The sequence below is a fragment of the Chrysochloris asiatica genome, unplaced genomic scaffold (genome assembly GCF_000296735.1).
Source record: "Chrysochloris asiatica unplaced genomic scaffold, ChrAsi1.0 scaffold00028, whole genome shotgun sequence".
Lineage (NCBI taxonomy): Eukaryota > Metazoa > Chordata > Mammalia > Afrosoricida > Chrysochloridae > Chrysochloris > Chrysochloris asiatica.
Window position 1 is genome coordinate 6,338,009 of NW_006408546.1, and position 19,214 is coordinate 6,357,222.

The 19,214-nt window shown below is 39.5% G+C and overlaps 1 protein-coding gene across 1 annotated transcript in view; it reads left to right on the forward strand.

The window, feature by feature from the left end:
• ACPP (acid phosphatase, prostate) overlaps positions 1-19,214 on the forward strand; it is a 101,648-nt gene that overhangs the window by 45,984 nt on the left and 36,450 nt on the right. Inside the window, exons 8-9 of the mRNA XM_006846639.1 lie at positions 5,298-5,380; positions 9,578-9,681. Coding sequence (XP_006846702.1) covers positions 5,298-5,380; positions 9,578-9,681 — 187 coding nt within the window. The remainder of the gene's footprint in view (positions 1-5,297; positions 5,381-9,577; positions 9,682-19,214) is intronic.

Genomic DNA, 19,214 nt, shown 5'->3' on the forward strand with positions numbered 1-19,214 from the left:
ATTATCCTATCACAGACAGCATTGTACCTCATGACTGATCTGGATATGTTCTTTTTGACACTGAATGCAACACCATTCCTCTTCAATTTGTCATTTCCGGCATAGTAAACCATGTGGTCATCAGATTCAAAATGCCAATGCCAGTCCACTTCAGCTCACTAATGCCTAAGATGTCAATGTTTTTGTGTTCCATTTCATTTTTGACAACTTGCAATTTTCCCAGATTTATACTTTGTACATTCCATGTACCAATTTTCAATGGATGTTTACAGCTGTTTTTTTTCATTCTGAGGTGTGCCTCATAAGCAAAGGAAGGTCCCACAGTCTTTTCTCCCACGAGCTTTACTCCATTCACATCATCACAGTCAACTCTACTTTGAGGAGGCAGCTCTTCCCCAGTCACATTTTGACTGCCTTCCAAACTAAGGGGCTCATTTTCTGGCATTATATCTGACAGTGTTTCTTTGCGATCATAAGGTTTTCAATGACTAAATACTTGGAAATAGTTCATCACTCCTTCTTCCTAGTCTGTCTTCATCTGGAAGCTTATCTGAAACCTGTGGTGACCATGGGTGACCCTGCTGGTATTTAAAATATTGGTGGCATAGCATCCAGAATCACAGCAACTCACAAGCCGTGACAGTACGACAAACTGACAGATGAGTGGTGGTATGGATTAATTGCTGCCATTATGTTTGGTTTTTTGTGGTGCTGGTGCTTTCTTTGTTTTGCATGTCTTCCTGTGCTGAGTTCATGGTTTTTGTGTTCTTTCTTGTAAGTTTCCTCATAGCTTTAATGTTTCCTTGTTCTTCTTGGATTTTCATTTTCTTGGTATGTTGAGAAGTGTTAATTTTCTTTGAGGTTACCTTATATTCCATTAGCTTTTCCCTCCATTTAGTGCAGTCTATTTTATCCTGTACTCTACCTGATCTTCTCAACCATCTGGATCTCTGTTCCTAAATTTTTACCTTCTTTCACATTGCAATTGCTTTTATCATAGACTGGCCTCCCAGATCGTCTGAGTTTTGTTCTATTCTTAACTCTTCCATTTGTCAATTGAGTTCTAGGAAGTGCTGCCGTGTATGTCAATCTCTGGTTGTTGCCTGTTCTTGTTTGTTCTCAGTCCACAGAACTTCCTTTAGGATGTTTTGTAGCTCAGGGTTGGCTCTAGCAAAGCTTCTGCTTATCCTGGAATATTTTCATTACACTGTCGTATTTGATTGATAGCTTTGCTGGATAAAGGATTCTTCGTTGGCAGTTTTTTTTTTTTTTTTTCCTTTTAGGGTTTTATGTATCTCCCATTGCCTTTTTGCCTGCATGGTTTCTGCTGAGAGATCCGATCTTAATCTGACTTGCTTGTCTTTGTATGTAACACTTCTGTTTTCCCTAGCTGCTTTCAGGATTGTCTCCTTATCTTTGATTTGGGAGAGGTTGATTATCATATGTCTTGGTGATTTTCATTTGTGGTCTATCCTTCCTGGGGTTTGTTGAGATTTTTGAATGCTTATCTTTTTGCTTTTCAGGATATTAGAGTAATTTTCTTCCAGCAGCTCTTCATCTTGCTCCTCTGTGGACTAGTGTGATTATTCCTGTACCAGAATGACGATAATTCTTAAGTTATTCCTCCTTATGTTGTCCAACATGAATCTTAGACCTTATTTTTTTTATCCTTTTTTTCAAGTTACTCTTCTATCTTAGTAGTATTGAGAGATTTGTCTTCCAGCTCACTATTTCTCGCTTCCATCTCTTCAATTGTACTCCTTTACCCTTTCAGTGTATTGTCTATTTCTGATATTCCATTTTTAATCATTTGAACCTCTTTCTGTAGGTTTTGAATTGTTTCCGATGCTGTATCTATCTTATTTAATTGTTGCTGTAACACTTTCCTGACTTCTTCCTTATTTTTGTCAACTCCATTGTAAAGTGTTTTTGAAACGTTTTATAAACATTTTCCTGAATTCCTTCTCAGGTATTTCCAAGGCCTGCCCTCCTTCCAGAATGTAGACCAGATCTACCTCTAGGTCATTTGTCTCAGACATTTTGTCTTGTTTCTGGACATGTGCTGATATGGTCATCTGTTTTTGCTTCCTGGACATGTTCAGTGGTTGGCTGTGGCCTTAATACTTAACTGAGTGTGTGTTTTGGTGTTTTTTTCACTTTCTGATTGACTCCAGGTAGATGTGGTCAGGAAGTGGGCTTCCCTTTTCACTCTTCTTATATCTTAACTCAGAGTAACTTTCACAGGTATTGTCTGCCTCCCTGGTGTATGGCAGTTGGTATTGGTTCTTGCCTGGATTGTGGTGTTTTATAGGGTTTGGTTATAGCTTAACTATATGGCAGCAATTGGTATCTCTTCTTGGGTAATATAGGAAGAGAAAGAGCTCCCTAAAAGTCAAAGGGGAAACCAAAAAAAAAAAAAGAGAGAGAGAGGAGAGAGAAGAAAAAAATCTGTAGCCTAATATGAGTAACTTTAATATCCTCTTTCAGCTTCTTGCCTTCAAGCCCGCCTGATAAATTTCAAGATGCCACTATTGGTTTTTATGCTGTACCTCAGGATTTAATTTTCAGCCTGTTTTGTTTTTAGACTCTCTCCCACTCTACACTCCCTGTTCTGGCCTTTTCCCTATTAATAAACAGTTCAGGGCTGGCTGTGGCCATTTTGTATTGTTGGTTGGTTTTAAGCAGGTGTTGGCATTTTAAACGACCCCTGTTCTGCCCTTTTCCCCCATTAATAAACAGTTCAGGGCCAGCTGTGACTGTTTTGAGCTGCTGGTGGTTTTAAGCAGGGATTGGACCTTTGACCACTGAGAGGATCTGTGAGCATGCACAGTATGCATGGTAGAAGAACCCTCCAGTGGTGGGTGTGGGTGTGTCCACTCACTTAAGCACCCTCTCTAGTCACCAGAATGGAGGTGCACAGACAGCGAGAGGCCAATGAACAGATACCAAAAAAGTCAGACCAAAGCAAAACCAAACAAAGAATATTGTCCACCTTTGTCTCCAAGGTTCCTCCAGGCATTAGTCCATGACTGGTCTCCTTGCTCCCCTACTTGGTCTTGCTGTTTGGTCTCATCCAAGTTGTCAGCTCCGGGCTGCTGAGTCAGTCCAGCAGATTCAAAAGTCCAAGATGTCTTGCTTCCACTACAAGTTCCACTAGCTATAAGCCTTTAAACTTTTTAAATATTCCTATATATGTGGTTCAGAGTTTTGGAGCTCTCCCCTGAACCCGCTTCACCTGGTATTCTGTGTTATTGCTGATGGAGATCTTCACTGCACTTCTACCCTATTTGCCATCAAGGCCCGCCTCTGTAAATAAAGTTTTACTGAAACACAGATACTCATATTCATTTACATGTTGTTGATGGCTGCTTTCACCTTACAATGGCAAAGTTAAGTAGTTGTGGCTAACAGACCTTATTAGTCCGCAAAGGTAAAAGTATTTACCAAATGGTCTTTTACAGGATAATTCTATTGAAACTGGCTGTAGCCCAAAAGGTAGGAAAGTAAAGTTTATGCTATAAAATCAATAGCATTTTGTCTAAATTATATAGCTCTACTAAAGGATGCAACAGAAAACAATAGCTTTTTACTACAGTATAATTTAATGATTGGGAGCAAAGGCTTTGAAGTCAGACATGCTGGGTTCAAACCCTAGTTTCTCTACATACAAGTTGTGTAATCTTGGACAAGTCACAGAGCCTTCTCTGAACCTTGCTTCCCCACCTATAAAACAGAAATATTGGCATGCCAAAGCCTGAGGACAGTTATGACAGTCACCCCTACTTACTTCTGGTACAAGAGGGACAATCACCACAGAATCAAGAGTTGACATATTCTACTATAGAGGTTGTGAGCTCCCAAAAAATTACCTGTTGAAGAAGGAGGCAGTTATCATAACTCAGAGGAAGGTCAAAATAAAAGTCCCTAAAGGTCTTCAGAGTGCAACGTAATTGGAGCTGAGAGATGTAGCCCTATTAGAAATGTAGCATCCAGTTTTTCCAGTCACCTTCAAGGAAATTCCAGCACCCACAGAAAGAGCAAATCACCACCCTCCTTAATTATACTTTTGGCATACAGACTTGTTTCTTCTTATCATTTTATGAGCTTTTTGAGCTCAGAGACCATGTTTGATTCTCTTAGCATAGTGTCTAGCACATCATAGCTGTTCATTATACTTGGAGTAGACCACAGAGTCTTTCATTATAGTCAATCTCTTATCATCCATACCCTGGTGGTGGTGGTGGTTTGCCATGGAGTCAGTTCTGACTCATAGTGACCCCTGTATAGGGTTTCGAGGCTGTAAATTTTTACTGTAGCAGAAAGCCTCATCTGTCTCCTAAGGAACTGCTGATAGTTTTGAACTGGTGACCTTGAGGTTAGCAGCCCGACTCGTAAACACTACACTACCAGAGCTTCTTGCATCAATACTTTACTCATTATGAAAAACCAGATCATCTTCAAGCCAGGAGAGCAGATGCACAGTTGAGAGACCACCAAACAAATAATGAGTCATAGTTTCAGTTGATGGTTGTGAAAGTTCCTGAGGCAACATGTCCTTAAAACAGTACCAAGCATCATGAGATACTCTACAGTCTTCAAATATCTGTAAACAGGATGGAGACTGTGAATCATGCATCAGTATTTCACCATCTCAAGAGCAACAACAGTTAGATCTTTGGATATGATGGGCAAAAAATGTCTCTACTGGTCACAAATGGAGTCCTCAGATGAGAGCTAAAAATGTTAGCTGTCCCTCAATAGTGACACCCTAGTTAACTTGGGAAATGGTCTACAGAACACAGACCATGCCCTTTACAGATATCCATAGAACTGCTTTCCTCCATAGTCTCCCAAATCTAACAGCCAGAGAATGCAAGTGAGAAGACAGAGAAGTACACACCATACTGTTACATCAGGCCTGCTCTTAAAAAGATCATTGACGCAAAATTCTTATGATCTGGGGGGAAAAAAATCAAAAACATTTTCCGATGTCTTTTAGTGACCTAACTTGAGTTTAAACACAACCTAGTATCATGAAGTCCTAGTTTACCAGTCCAGCTCTCATTACCCAGTATGTGACCTTGGATAAATTGCTGTAAGGATGAAAAGTCAAGATTCAGTAAAATAATGTATCTAAATCACACTGCTTAGCACATAGCAGATGCTCAGCCAAACTTAGTTCTCTCCCTTTCTTCTTAATTCATGAGGGAGAGTCCCAACTATGAATTAACAAAATGACAAACTAGAATATACTGCTTTGGTTGGTTCAGCTATATTGTTAATTTGTCTTCTTTAAGGTGTCCTGGTCAATGAAATACTAAAAAACATGAAGACTGCAACTCAGACATCAAACCACAGAAAACTTATCATGTATTCTGGAGTAAGTATTTTTTTCTTCATTCAACATCCACTTGTTCAAGTGTGTGATTTGTTTGAGGATGGGGGTCTCATCTTTGTGTTCCTTTCCCCATTGTCTAATAGATGGTAAGACTACTGTTGAAACTTACTGGAATGAAATACATAATTCTGTCCCTTGAGGAATTTGCAATCTAATACTGACAATAAGACAAGTAAACATATCAACACCATACAAGCATTGTAGACATGCCAAATAAGCAAGTGCTTTGATGACTCAGAAGGGAAGCAATATTTCTGTCTGGGGAGGGTGGAGAAGAGAAGCAGGAAGGATTTTCATCAAAGGCATCCAGATGGAAGGGGTTAGTAAGCAAGCAATTCCTCATTGCACTGTGGGTTATGCATATGAAGGGTATTAGGATAGAGGCTGGGAACATGTGGAGAAGTTGGTAAGAGATTGTTGTTGTTGTTAAGTGCCTTTAAGCTGGTTCCAACTCATAGTGACCCTGTATAAGGTTTCTGAGAAGCTGGTGGTGGGTTTGAACCACCAACCTTGTGGTTCAAACTGACTTTGGGGTCCAGCACATTATCCTGCAGTGCCACACTATAAGGTATGTATTAACTATGCTGTCCAGAACAGAACCCAGTAGCTATATATGGCTATTTAAGTTAATTATAATTAAGTGGAATGAAAAATTAAGTGCCTCAGAGGCATTAGCCACATTTCACATGCTCAATAGCCTTAGATGGGTAGTGGCTACTGACTGAAACCACATAGAAATAAAACATTTTCATCATTGCATAACGTTGTTATTGAACAGTGCTGATCTTTAAATATTTGACCTGGAAGGCAGGTTAAAGGCCACCTGGGCCAGCTTCTTTGGTTAATAAATAAGAGGAATAATGAAGCAAGGGAAAACCTCCTGAAGGTGTTTTCTTAAGGGACAAGGGGCAAAGGATGACAAGAATAGTAGAATGGACTGGAGGAGGGAGAGGGTGAGAAGAGAATATAGTGTGCAAAGCTTTCGCAATCGCTGGAAGAATGGGGATGTGGCTTAAAACCAGGGCAGCAACAGGAGAGGAAAAGAGGTAGTAGTGTTTCAAGGGAAAGCTGAGTGTACAGGACTCATTAACAAACTGGAATGTAGGTAAAGGGCAGTGAGGTAGAAGGTGAAGCCACACATGATGACAAGTCTACAAGCCTTGAAGCCTGGAAGGCTGGTAGAACCATCAGCACCAGTGACTGTACTGACTAGACAACTGATTATGAAATGCCAGAGGCATCCAAGCAGGAAACTCCAGATAAAAGGAAAGAAGAGAAGAAGCAAAGGCCAACTGCAAGCTGAAGTTAGGGACTATTTGGGGGCAAAAGGAGAAAAAAAAAAAAAAAAAAAGATCCTGAAGAAGACTTCATTTTGGAACAAGAACCAAGGAAAGAGACATTGTTGAGAAAGAGTGCTAGGGATCAGGCTTTGAAATGGGTGCCCAAGGAATTTGGGGTGAATAGAGAAGCATGACAGTAAGCTAAATTTTTCTCTCACCACCACCTCCATAACAGAAGTTTCTCAGATGTAATTTGGCTGGAGAAAGCTGTGCCTCCATTAATGCAATAAAGTGAAAGCTGTGATAGAAAATTGAAGTTTGCTATAGTTGTTACTGTTAAGCACTTTCGAGTCCGTTTCAACTCATAGCCACCCTGTATAGGGTTTCTGAGGAACAGCTGGTAGATTTGAGCTACTGACCTCTTGGTTAGCAGTGCAATGCTTATCATATAGCACCGTTGGGGATTCTAAATGGTATGTCTTGTTGTTAAAGTGCCATCCAGTTGGTTTCAAACTCATAGCCACCCTATATAGGGTATCCGGTGCTTGTAAATCCTTGTGGGAGCAGAAAGCCTCATCTCTCTCCCAAAGAGTGGCTGGTGGGCTCCAACCACCGACCCTGTAATTCACAGTCCAGTGCTAATTCCGTGGAGCCATTGAGCACTCCATAAATGGTATCAACTATAGGAACTATCCATGAAGGGAGAAGAGTGCAGTGCTTCCTTGAAAGAACCAGTAAAACCAGTTGCCCTTGTATGTCAGGGTAGCATTGTGCTCCAGAGGGTTTTCAATGGCTGTTGTGTTGTGTTGTTTTTTTCAGAAGCAGATCTCCAGGTCTTTCTTCCACAGCATCTCTAGGCAGACTTGAACCTCCAACTTTTCAATTAGGCTTCTTCCTGGAGAGAGAGAGAGCCTGAAGTTGGTTAAATCTGATGGTTTCTCTACTTCTCTTATCTGGTTTCCAGTTCTAACTTGCACAACTTCTGGCAAGTCTTCTATCCATAACTCCATCTCTTTCTCTGTTCAGCCAGTTCTACCCCCTTTTGAAGAGCTCTAGTGTGGTGCTGTGGGTTAATGCACCGGATTGCAAGCTCGAGATGAATTGCAACGTCAGCGGTTCAAGCTCACCAGCCACGCCTTGGGAACTGTATACAGGGTCGCTATGAGTCAGAACTGATTTGTCAGCTGTTAACAACAACCACCTTTTGAATACATGAATGCTGCCATACAGTACAGGCAGCCAAATGCTATCCACCTTTTACACAAATGAAAATTGGGGATTGCCTAAAATTAGAAAGTGAATTAATGGTAAAACTAGGACTGAAATAACAGTCTTCTATGCTTTCCTGCCACTCTGAAAAAAGACAAAACAAAACAACACTTAAGTTTATAATTATTTTTAAACTGCACACTCTTTTTCTTTCATTTTATCCTCTGTAAACATTTATAACCTTATTACACTTCCCCAACTTTAAAATAAAAGATGATACTACTATATAGAAAAATATAATCTACTATTTGTTGTTGTTGTTAAGTGTCGTTGAGTCAATTTCAACTCATAGATACCCTGTATAGGGTTTCTGAAGCTGTAAACCTTTGCAGGAGCACTAGATCTGTCTCTTGTGAAGTGGCTACTGGGCACTTGTGACTTGCAGTCCAGTGCATATCTTATAAAGCCACCATGAGTCTAAAATTAAAGTGTCCCAATTAAGTACTGTACTGCTAACCGAAAGGTGGATAGTTCAAGCCTACCAGTCCCTCCTTGGAAACTCTATGGGGTCTTGCTATGAGTTGTAATAGACTCAAGGACACTTAACAACAGCAATACATTAAAATATTTATTGAAAATCAACGAAAGGCACAGAGCTTAAAGTTAGAAAACTTGGTTTAAAATTATTTTCTCCTCTTTTAGGGTCTATATGACATTCAAGGAGCTTTTGTGGCTTAATGGATTACACATTGGGCTGCTAACCACTCACACACACACACACACACACACACACACAGAAAGCTCAAATCCACCAGCTGATCTGCTGGAGAAAGATGATGTTTTCTGCTTCGGTAAAGATTTACAGTCTTGGAAACCCTGTACAGGGTAACTATGAATGGGAACCGACTATGGCACACACCAATGGTTTTAAGCAAATTAGTTTATTGGGGTCTGAATGGAGAATGATAATATGTTTGTAAATCAATCTACATAGCATGCAGCAAAGGAACCCTGGAAGCACAATAGTTAAGTGTTGGACTGTTAACTGAAAGGTTGACGGTTTGAGCCCACCAGAGACCCACAGGATAAAAGTCCTGACAATCGCCTCTAGGAAACATTTGTTGTTGCTGTTAAGTGTCGTCGAATCAGTTCCAATCTACAGTGACCCTGGATAGGGTGACCGAGGAGCGGCTGGTGAGCTTGAAACGCTGACCTTGTGGTTCAAACCGACTTTGCAGTTCATCGTATTAACCCACAGTGCCACATCAGGACTTGGTAACCCCATGAGACTGTGCTACACTGTCACAAAGATTTGGAATGCACTGGATATCATATAACAACAAATAAGCATGCTGGAGTCCTGGTGTGGCTTTGTGGAGTAATGCGTCAGTCTGCAAAACTGTTTGAACTCCGAGGTCGGCGGTTCAAGCTCACCAGCTGCTCCTTGGAAACCCTATACAGGGTCTCAGGGTCGGGATCAACTTGACGGCACTTAACAACAACAGACACACTCAACCAAAATGAGTTCTTTTGCTCTCTTCTTATTAAGTCATGGGAGTGTGAGGAATTCATTCGGACCATTTGTGAGAAATAAGCCATCGTGGTACTCTCTATGTGCTAAAAACTTCTGAACATGACTCTGAACCAGAGGTAAGGATCAGAGATGATTTCTTGTTCCAAATTTCTCTAGCATGACACTACTCTGAGTGGACTACAGATGGCGCTAGATGTTTACAATGAACAACTTCCTCCATACGCTTCCTGCCACATCACAGAATTGTACCTTGACAACGGGTAAGTTTCTGAAAGTTATTTATCAAAATCAGTATCACTGATCTCCAGATTTGCTATTATTTTATTATTGGCTTAAGGGTTGTTTTGTCTGGTTTGGTTTGATATTCAAAGGGGAAAATAATGGCAAGTTAGCAGTATCTTTGCCTATTCATGTCTCTTTCATCATTGCTTCCCTGAAAACTTTTATTGAGAACTATGCTGTTGATAAGTGCTGTATAGGGTTTGCAAGGCTGTAAATTTTTGTGGGAGCAAAAAGCCTCGTCTTTCTCCCACAGAGCGGCTGGTGGGCTGAACTGATGACCTTGTAGTTTGCAGTCCAGCGCTTATCCTACAGTCACCATGCTCCCATGTATATACATGTTATTGTTAAATGCATTAGAGTCAGCACTGGCTCATAGCAAACCTATATAGGGTTTCTGAGGAGCAGCTGGTTTGAACTGCCAACCTTATAGTTTGCAGTACAGTGCTGGTCCTATACACTACACCAGGAGACCATGTACTACACTGTTTTTAAGTACAATCAAATCGGTTCCCACTCACAGCGACCCTGTATAGGGTTTTTGAGGAGCAGCTGGGGGGGTTGAACTGCTGACCTTGTGGTTTGTAGTCCAGTGCTGATCCTACAGTACCACATTAGAAGTTCTGTCTTTGTATGTTGTTGTTGTTGTTGTTGTTGTTAAGTGTCAATGAGTCAGTTCTGACTCATAGGACCCTGTATAGGTTTTCCAAGGAGCAAGTGGTGGGTTTGAACTGCTAACCTTGTGTTCACAGTCCAGTGCTGATCTTACAACGCCACACCAGGAGGCCTGTCTTTGTATTGTTGTTGTTGTTAGGCACCATCAAGTCGGTACCGACTCATAGCTACCTTGTGCACAGCAGAACGAAACATTGCCCGATCCTGGGCCAACCTCACTACCGTTACCACACTTCAGTGCATCAATGCTGCCACTTGGCCAATCCATCTCGTTGGGGTCTTCCTCTTTTTCTCTGACCCACCAGCTTAACAAACATGATCTCCTTCTCCAGCGACTGGTCCCTCCTGACAATATGTCCAAAGTATGAGAGACAAAATTTGGCCATTCTGGCCTCCAAGGAGCACTCTGGTTACACTTCTTCCAAAACGGATCTATTGGTTCTTTTGGCAGCCCATGACACTTTCAATATTCTCCTCCAACACCATAACTCAAAAGCATCAATTTTTCTATGGTCTTCCTTATTTACCATCCAGCTTTTGCATGCATATGAGGTTATTGAAAATACCATGGCTTGGGTCAGGTGCACCTAGTTGTCAAGGAATTCATTCTTCTTAGATCAACTATCAACACTTATGAAAGCAGTAGTCAAGAAATCAAACAACATATTGCATTAGGCAAACCTGCTGCACAAGACCTTTTCAAAGTTTTAAAGAGCAAAGATGTCAGCTTGAAGACTAAGGTATGCCTGACCCAAGCCAGAACAAGTCTTCTTCAGTAAAGATTTGTAGCCTCAGAAACTCTATGGAGCAGTTCTGGTAGCGTAGTGGTTACGAATCGGGCTGCGAACCTTAAGGTCAGCGGTTCGAAACTACCAGCCGCTCCGCGGGAGAAAGATGAGGCTTTCTACTCCCGTAAAGATTTACACCCTCGGAAACCCTGTACAGGGTCGCTATGGGTCGGACCCGACTCGATGGCACTTAACAACAACAACAACAAAGGGTCAGTATGAGCTGGAATCAATTCAATAACAAAATCCAGACTCAACTCTAGGCGCAGACAGCATTTTTTCAAGGATAATAAAAAAGGAACTTTACTCTGGCCTCCATCCTTGCTGTTTTCTGTTCCTAGGTAACCTGAGCCTGGTTTCTTAGGGTACTGCTGCATTTTGCCCATTGGATCTCTACCTATCACCATCTTGAGTAAAACTTTGTTATAAATCAACTATGGCGTATTTTTCAACTGAGAGATGTTGACAAAAGCAACCAAGAGTCATGTATAGGTAGAAGTCAAGTTTAATGTTATACTGGTATTTTTTTTATTGATTTATTTACTTTTACATTTTAGAAAAATATCAAAAGTAAAACTTGTCTGTCTTTAATTAGGAACGAGGAGAATACAAGTAAACAAAAGCTGCATATACTTACATATCAAATGATTCTAACTATTTGGCAGGGTTCTCCAGAGACACAAAACCTATAGGAAGTATACTTCCTACACTTCCTGTCTCTGGAGATTCCTGCCAAATATATATATTTATATTGGAGTCCTGGTGTAGTGCCATAGGATAAACACTTCATCTCAAGGCCGGTTTGAACTACAAGGTCAGTAGTTTAAACTCATCATTCGCTCCTTGGAAACCCTATACAGGGTTGCTATGAGTTGGAACCTATTCAATGGCACTTAACATATATGTATATTTTGAAAGAGAGGGTTTTTTTGTTTTTGTTTTTGTTTTTGTTTTTGTTTTAAGAAATAAGATTGCAGGCTGGCTGGAAATTCCAGCAGGATTTCTCTATCACAAGGAGCCCTGATGTCAAATGGCTAAGCACTCGACTGCTAATCAGGCAGCTTTTGGTTGGAACGCACCAGCCAATCCAAGGTGAAAAAGACCTGGTGTTCTGCTCCTGTAAAGACTGCAGCCTAGAGAACACCATGGAGCAGTTCCCCTCAGTCCTACAGGGTCACTGGGAGTCCGAATTGACTTGCTGGAACACAACAACTGTATTACATTTTTAGGCTTATCATTATCTCTTGGAAAACGTGTTTTGCTCTTCAGACCTTTAAGTAATTGGTCGAAGCCCACCCACATAATGGAAGACAATCTCTTATACTGAGTCAACTGATTGTAAATGTTAATCATATCAACAATGTATTTCCTCAGCAATATCTAGCCTAGTGTTTGACCAAATAATTGGCTGCTGTAGCCTTGCCAAGTTAACTCTAAAATTAACCATCCCAGTCTGCCCCTTGTGGTAACCATACACATCTCCTTAAACCATACTTAATCTCAAAGTAAAGGAGCTCTGGTAGCGTGGTGGTTACAAATCGGGCTGCGAACCGCAAGGTCAGCAGTTCGAAACTACCAGCTGTTCCATGGGAGAAAGATGAGGCTTTCTACTTCTGTAAAGATTTACAGCCTTGGAAACCCTGTACAGGGTCGCTATGAGTTGAAACCGACTCCACGGCACATAACAACAACAACAATCTCAAAGTAAGTACAGTAACAAAGTGGTACTTCAACCTTCCATGATACAACTCTCCTGTGTAGAACCCAAAACACATTAACCCTTTCCCCAGAAGAGAACACAAAGTTCTTGGGGAATGTTCACTCTTCTCCTTGATAACCTATGACTTAAAATACTGTGATGTAAAGTCAGTACATCATATGTTATATGATAAGGGAATAAGAAAGAGAGAAAAATAAACATATTTGGCATACACATATACACCCATAACAAAATAAAAATACAACAATTGTAGTTCTCATGTCTGCAGCATGATCATGTGATCATACAGCTTGTATTTAAAGCTATCTTCTTCCACTGTGCATTTCATATTTCCTTTGCCCTCAGCAAGCATCTCAGTTGGTTATGATTCTTTGTCTAGCGCGGTGACCTAAAATTGTATTCCTGCAGGATCTGGGTCATTAGTCATCCTACTGAGTTAGACTATTGAAGTTTTCCATTGCCTTTCATCACAAATAATGGTAGTATTAAGAGATGCCCTAAGGGCTCTCTAGTATCACACTCTTCCTTTCCTTCATTGTGTAATAGCAGTCCAATTTCCCCTTGGCAATCAGGACCAACCACACTGGTCAATATGGTAACTCTCTTCTTTGCCTGTTGATTCAAAGGCATGGGGAGTCCAAAGAGGCCAAGTAGCATTCTTAACATCCAGATCAATGGAATCATTGTTGTGTCTCCTGATGGAAAATCTTTGTCAGACCATCAATACATGGATGAAAGCCATACCCCCAAGGAAACTCCCCTCACATCTTATTTGTTGATCACATTAGATCACATCATAGCGGTGATTGCATTATATTACAACCCTGAGGAAAACTACACCATAGAAAACTACCAAACCATGGAGATTCATGGCGGAACCAAGCTGACACATAGCCTTAACTTCACAATACCACTTCTGTTTGATGAGGGAGTACTGCTGTCCGTGCCTAGCTTTATGACTGTAGGTCGGACAACACCCAATTCATGATGGGTATTCCGGCCACATAGTAACTTGGTGGCCCATAGTTAAGCATCAGTCTCTACTAAGGCCCAGTAGCAAGTCAAAATTCTTTGCCAAAAGAAAGCAGTTCTCTGCAGAGGATGACAAGGCTGTTCTTCGGCATCCTAAGACTTTGTGCTGTGATTTGCCAATAGAAGACTGCCAAAGACTCCAAACAGCATCTTTATCTGCCACGGACACTTCAAGCACCACTGGATTAGACAGAACATATGATTGCAAGTGGCAGAACAGCTTGCACAACAGGCTGGACCTATTGCAGATTATTCTTATTCTGGACCCTACTCAAAATTAGCAGCTTTTGTTAATCATTTGGTACATGGGCCAGAGTAGCACACAAATGAGGAATATATTGCCTCCAAAATCCAAAAAGACCCATTAGGCATTGTGCCTTCTTTTTAATTGTAGGAAGGGCCAGATGCAATGATTTGTCATTTACCTTAGAAGGGATATTTTGACATGCCTCACACACCACTGAACCTATAGACATTTCATTGAAGTGTGGCACTGTAGGACTGCAAACCACAAAGTCAGCAATTCAAACCCACCAGCTGTTCCTCAGAAACCCTATAGAGGTGAAATGACTTTGAACTAACTAAATGGCACTTAGCAACAACAGAAGGCTTCTAAATTTGAATTAGGTTTATTTTTCACCCTCCTGCATGCATGTGTCTTTATAGTAAATCTAGAATAGTTGCTATTTCTTCCACACTTGATTCATCAGCATAATGTCATAATAGAAGTGTGGTAGCTTGTGGAAGGAAAAAGCAATCAAGTTCTTTGTGGACAAAATTATAACATAGGGTAGGAGGGTTTTTAAATCTCTGAGGTAGAATAGTGGAAGTATTTTATTGGCCTTGACAGCTGAAAAATAACTGCTTCAGGTGGTCTTTACTAACACATAACAAGAAAAGAAGCATTTATCAGATTTTTAGTCTCATACCAGGTACCAGGGAGGTTATTTTGCCCAAGCATACTTGGAATAGTAGCTGCAATTGGTTACTCTTATAGTAATCCACTGAAATTCTCCCAGATCCTCTGTTTTCTGCTGAGGTTAAATAGGCAAGTTGAATGTGGTAGGAATAATTACCTCTGTATGTTTCAAGTCTTTGATGTTGGCACTAACTTCTCAGTCCCTTCAGAAGAGTGTTATTGGTTTTTGTTTACTAATTTCCTCAATTGAGGCAATTCTACTAGGCTCCACTTGACCTCTCCTACCATAACAGCCCTCACTCCACAGGTCAGGGAACTAATGTGGAGATTTTGCCAGTTGCTGAGTGCACCTATCCCAGTTATGCATTATGGAACTGGAGAAATCACCACAGAATGGATTCATGACCTATTGTGAGACAGACCTGACCCAATCCATTGACAAAACCTTTATATGCCCCTATTCTGACTGGTGGGCTACAGTGACATTTTGCATCTCCTTCAGTTAGTCTCAGTTAGCCAGTGCCCAGTATGTTAACCATGCATCCTGAAGCCATGTTATAATTATTTACTAGTTCCAGTTTTTATTTGTCTTGTTTTTGTTTTCTATCAAATATTTGGAATAATATACATAGACAGTCATGATCTGTGAACAAAGACAGTTTTATTTCTTCTTTCCCAGTCTGTATATTTTTAGTTTTCCTTTTCTTGTCTACTCGTATTAGTTAGAACTTCAAGTACAATGTTGAATTGTTAAGGCTGGTGAAAGGGGGCATCCTTATCTTGTTCCCCATAGCAAAGGGAAAGCATGTTTCTCTCCATTAAATGTGATATCAGTTATAGGATTTTTGAAGATGTTCTTTATCAAGTTGCGTAAATTTCCCTCTATTCCTAGTTTGTTGAGAATTTTTATCTTGAATGGGTATTGAATTTTGTCAATCACTTTCTCTGCATCTTTTGATATAATCATATGATTCTTCTTCTTTAGCCCATTGATATGATGGATTACACTAACTGATTTACAAATGTTGAACTAATCTTGCATACCTGGAATACATTTCACTTGGTTGTGGTGTATAATTCTTTTTATACATTGTTGGTTTTATTTACTATTATTTTGTTAAGGATTTTTGTATCTATGTTCATGAGCATTAATGGTCTATAATTTTCCTCCTTAATAATGTCTTTGTCTAGTTTCAGTGTTAGGGTAATGCTAGCCTCTAGAATGAGTTATTAAGTATTTTCTCCTCTTCTATTTTTAGAAATTTAGAAACTATTTTTGTTAATTTTTCTTTAAACATTTGGTAGAATTCAACTGTGAAACCATCCGAGTTTGGTGCTTTCTGTTTTGGAAAGGTGTTAACTGTTAACTCGATTTCTTTAATAGATTGAGGCCTATTCAGATTATTTCTTCTTGTGTGACTTTAGGTCAATTCTCTCTTCTAGAGAATTGGTAAATTTCATGTATATAATCAAACACAAGTTTTTTGTATTATTCCTTTATTAACTTTTTTTTTATTGTCTGTGGGCTCGGATGTGATAGCCCACTCTCATTTCTAATATTAGAAATTTGTGTCTTCTCTTTTTTTTCCTGATTCATCTGGCTATAGATTTATCAATTTTATTGATCTTTTCAAAGAATCAGATTTTAATTTTGTTGATCTTTTGTCTATTATTATCCTATTTTCAGTTTCATTGATTCCTGCTATAATTTTTATTTTTTCTTTTATTTCCTTTGGATTAAATTTTGTTATTCTGTTTTAAGCTTCCTAAAATAGAAGTATCAATTTATTGATTAATTGATTATAGATCTTTTGTCTTTTCTAATACATACATTCAATGCTATGAATTTCCCTCTAAGCACTGTTCTGTGTCCTGCAAATATTAATAAGTTGTATTTTCACTTTCATTTAGTTAAAAATATTTTGACCTCTCTTGAGATTTCTATGACCCATATGTTATTTATAAGTGTGTTGCTTAATCTCCAAATATTTTGAGATTTTTCTATCTATCATTCTGTTATTGATTTCTAGTTTAATTCCATTATGGTCTGAGAACATACTTTGTATGATTTCTATTCTTTTAAATTTACTAACATATGTTTTATGACCCAGGATGTGATCTGTCTTAGTGAATGTCCCATATGAACTTGCATTCTATAAATGCAAATTAGGTCCAGTTAACTAATGGTACTGTTTAATTTAACTATATCCATACTAGTTTTCTGCCTGCTGGGTTTGTTAATTATTGATACAGAAAAAAATAAATCTGTAACTAGTAGTAGATTTGTCTATTTCTCTAAACAGTCCTGTCCATTTATTTTCATGCTCAGTTAAACGAGAATTATTATGTCTTCTCCAAGAATTGACTCTTTTATCATTATCTAAGTCCTGGTGTGGCACTATAAATGAGCACTGGACTGTAAACCAAAAGGATGGTGGGTAAAACCTACAAGCCATTCCCTGGAAACCCTCTCCAGAGTTACTGAGTCAGAACCGACTAGATAGCATTTGGCAGTGACAATGATGCCCCTTTTTTCTTGATAAATTTTCTTGCTCTCAAATCTGTTTTGTCTGAAATTACTATATCTTGTAATCAGTACTGTTGTTGTTGTTAAGTGCTGTCTCATCAGTTATGACTTATAATGACTCCATATAGGGTTTCCAAAGAGTGGCTGGTGAATTTGAACCACTGTCCTTGCAGTTCAAACCGACCTTTTGGTCTAGTGCTTATCCTACAGAGCCACAACAGGACTCCATGATTTATATTAGCATCTGTTATTAATATTAGCATCTGTTATTAATATTAACATCTGCTATTAATAGTTACATTATTAAACATTATTATTAGTTATACTAATGTATTTTCTTAGTAAGATAATACTAGTATCTATTAACAATCTTACTCCATCCCTTTACTTATAATCTATCTGTGACTTTATATTTAACTGGTTTCTTGATAACAATATATAGGTCAGTATATTCAACCTGTACCTGTATGCTGAGCAAATCATCTGAGAAGCTGGGTTATATGTAGAAAAACGTGGCATCAGGATTGGAGGAAGACTCGTTAACAACCTGCGATATGCTGATGATACAACTTTGCTTGCTGAAAGTGAAGAGGACTTAAAACATTTACTGATGAAGATCAAAGACCACGGCCTTAGGTTTGGATTACATCTCAATGTAAAGAAAACAAAAATCCTCACCACTGGACCAATAAACAACATTCTTAACAACGGAGAAAAGATTGAAGTTGTCAAGGACTTCATTCTTCTTGGATCAACTATCAACACTCATGGAAGAAGCAGTTAAGAAATCCAACGATGCATTGCATTCGGCAAATCTGCTGCATAAGACCTTTTTAAAGTGTTGAAGAGCAATGCTGTCAGCTTGAGGACTAAGGTGCACCTGACCCAAGCCATGGTATTTTCAGTAACCTCATATGCATGTGAAAGCTGGATAGTGAATAAGGAAGACCATAGAAGAATTGATGCTTTTGAGTTATGGTGTTGGAGGAGAATATTGAAAGTTCCATAGGCTGCCAAAAGAACCAATAGATGCGTTTTGGAAGAAGTGCAGCCAGAGTGCTCCATGGAGACCATGATGGCCAAACTTCATCTCTCATACTTCAGACATATTGTAAGGAGGGACCAGTCGCTGGAGAAGGACATCATGTTTGATAAGGTGGAGGGTCAGAGAAAAAGAGGAAGACCCCCAACGAGATGGATTAGCCAAGTGGCAGCACCGATGGACTCAAGCATGGCAACAGTAGTGAGGTTGTCCCAGGATCGGGCAGCGTTTCGTTCTGCTGTGCATAAGGTCACTATGAGTCAGTACCGACTCAATGGCACCTAACAACAACAACAAATAACAAATGAACCTCAAATTCTCAGAGGCTTAATCCAAAAGAAATGTATTCTTTACTCAATAACAGTCCAATGTAGGTGTTCCTGGTCACGTAGTGTGATGCCCATATCCTGACTCAGGGACCTGGGGCTCTATCTTGTAGACCTAAACTCTTTAAGAGTTCTGTACTTACATACATGACGCTTATAGAAAAGAGAAGGTGAAGAAAGTAACTACTTCAGCACAGATGGAGCACACTTCTGCTCACATTCTACTGGCTAAAAATTGTCATTTGATTCCACTTAGGAGTAAGAGGTTCTGGAAAATGTAGTCACTCTCAGCTAAAACTCTTTCTGTATGGAAAGGGAATTTTGAATTTTAATAGACTGTCTTCTTTAACCTATCTTGAGATAACACTTAAAAATCTATATATGATGCCATATTTATTTACATAGTATTGGGTTTTGTTGTTGTTAGGTGACTTCCAGTTGGTTCCAACTCATAGTGACCAACAGAACAAAACAATGGCTTGTCC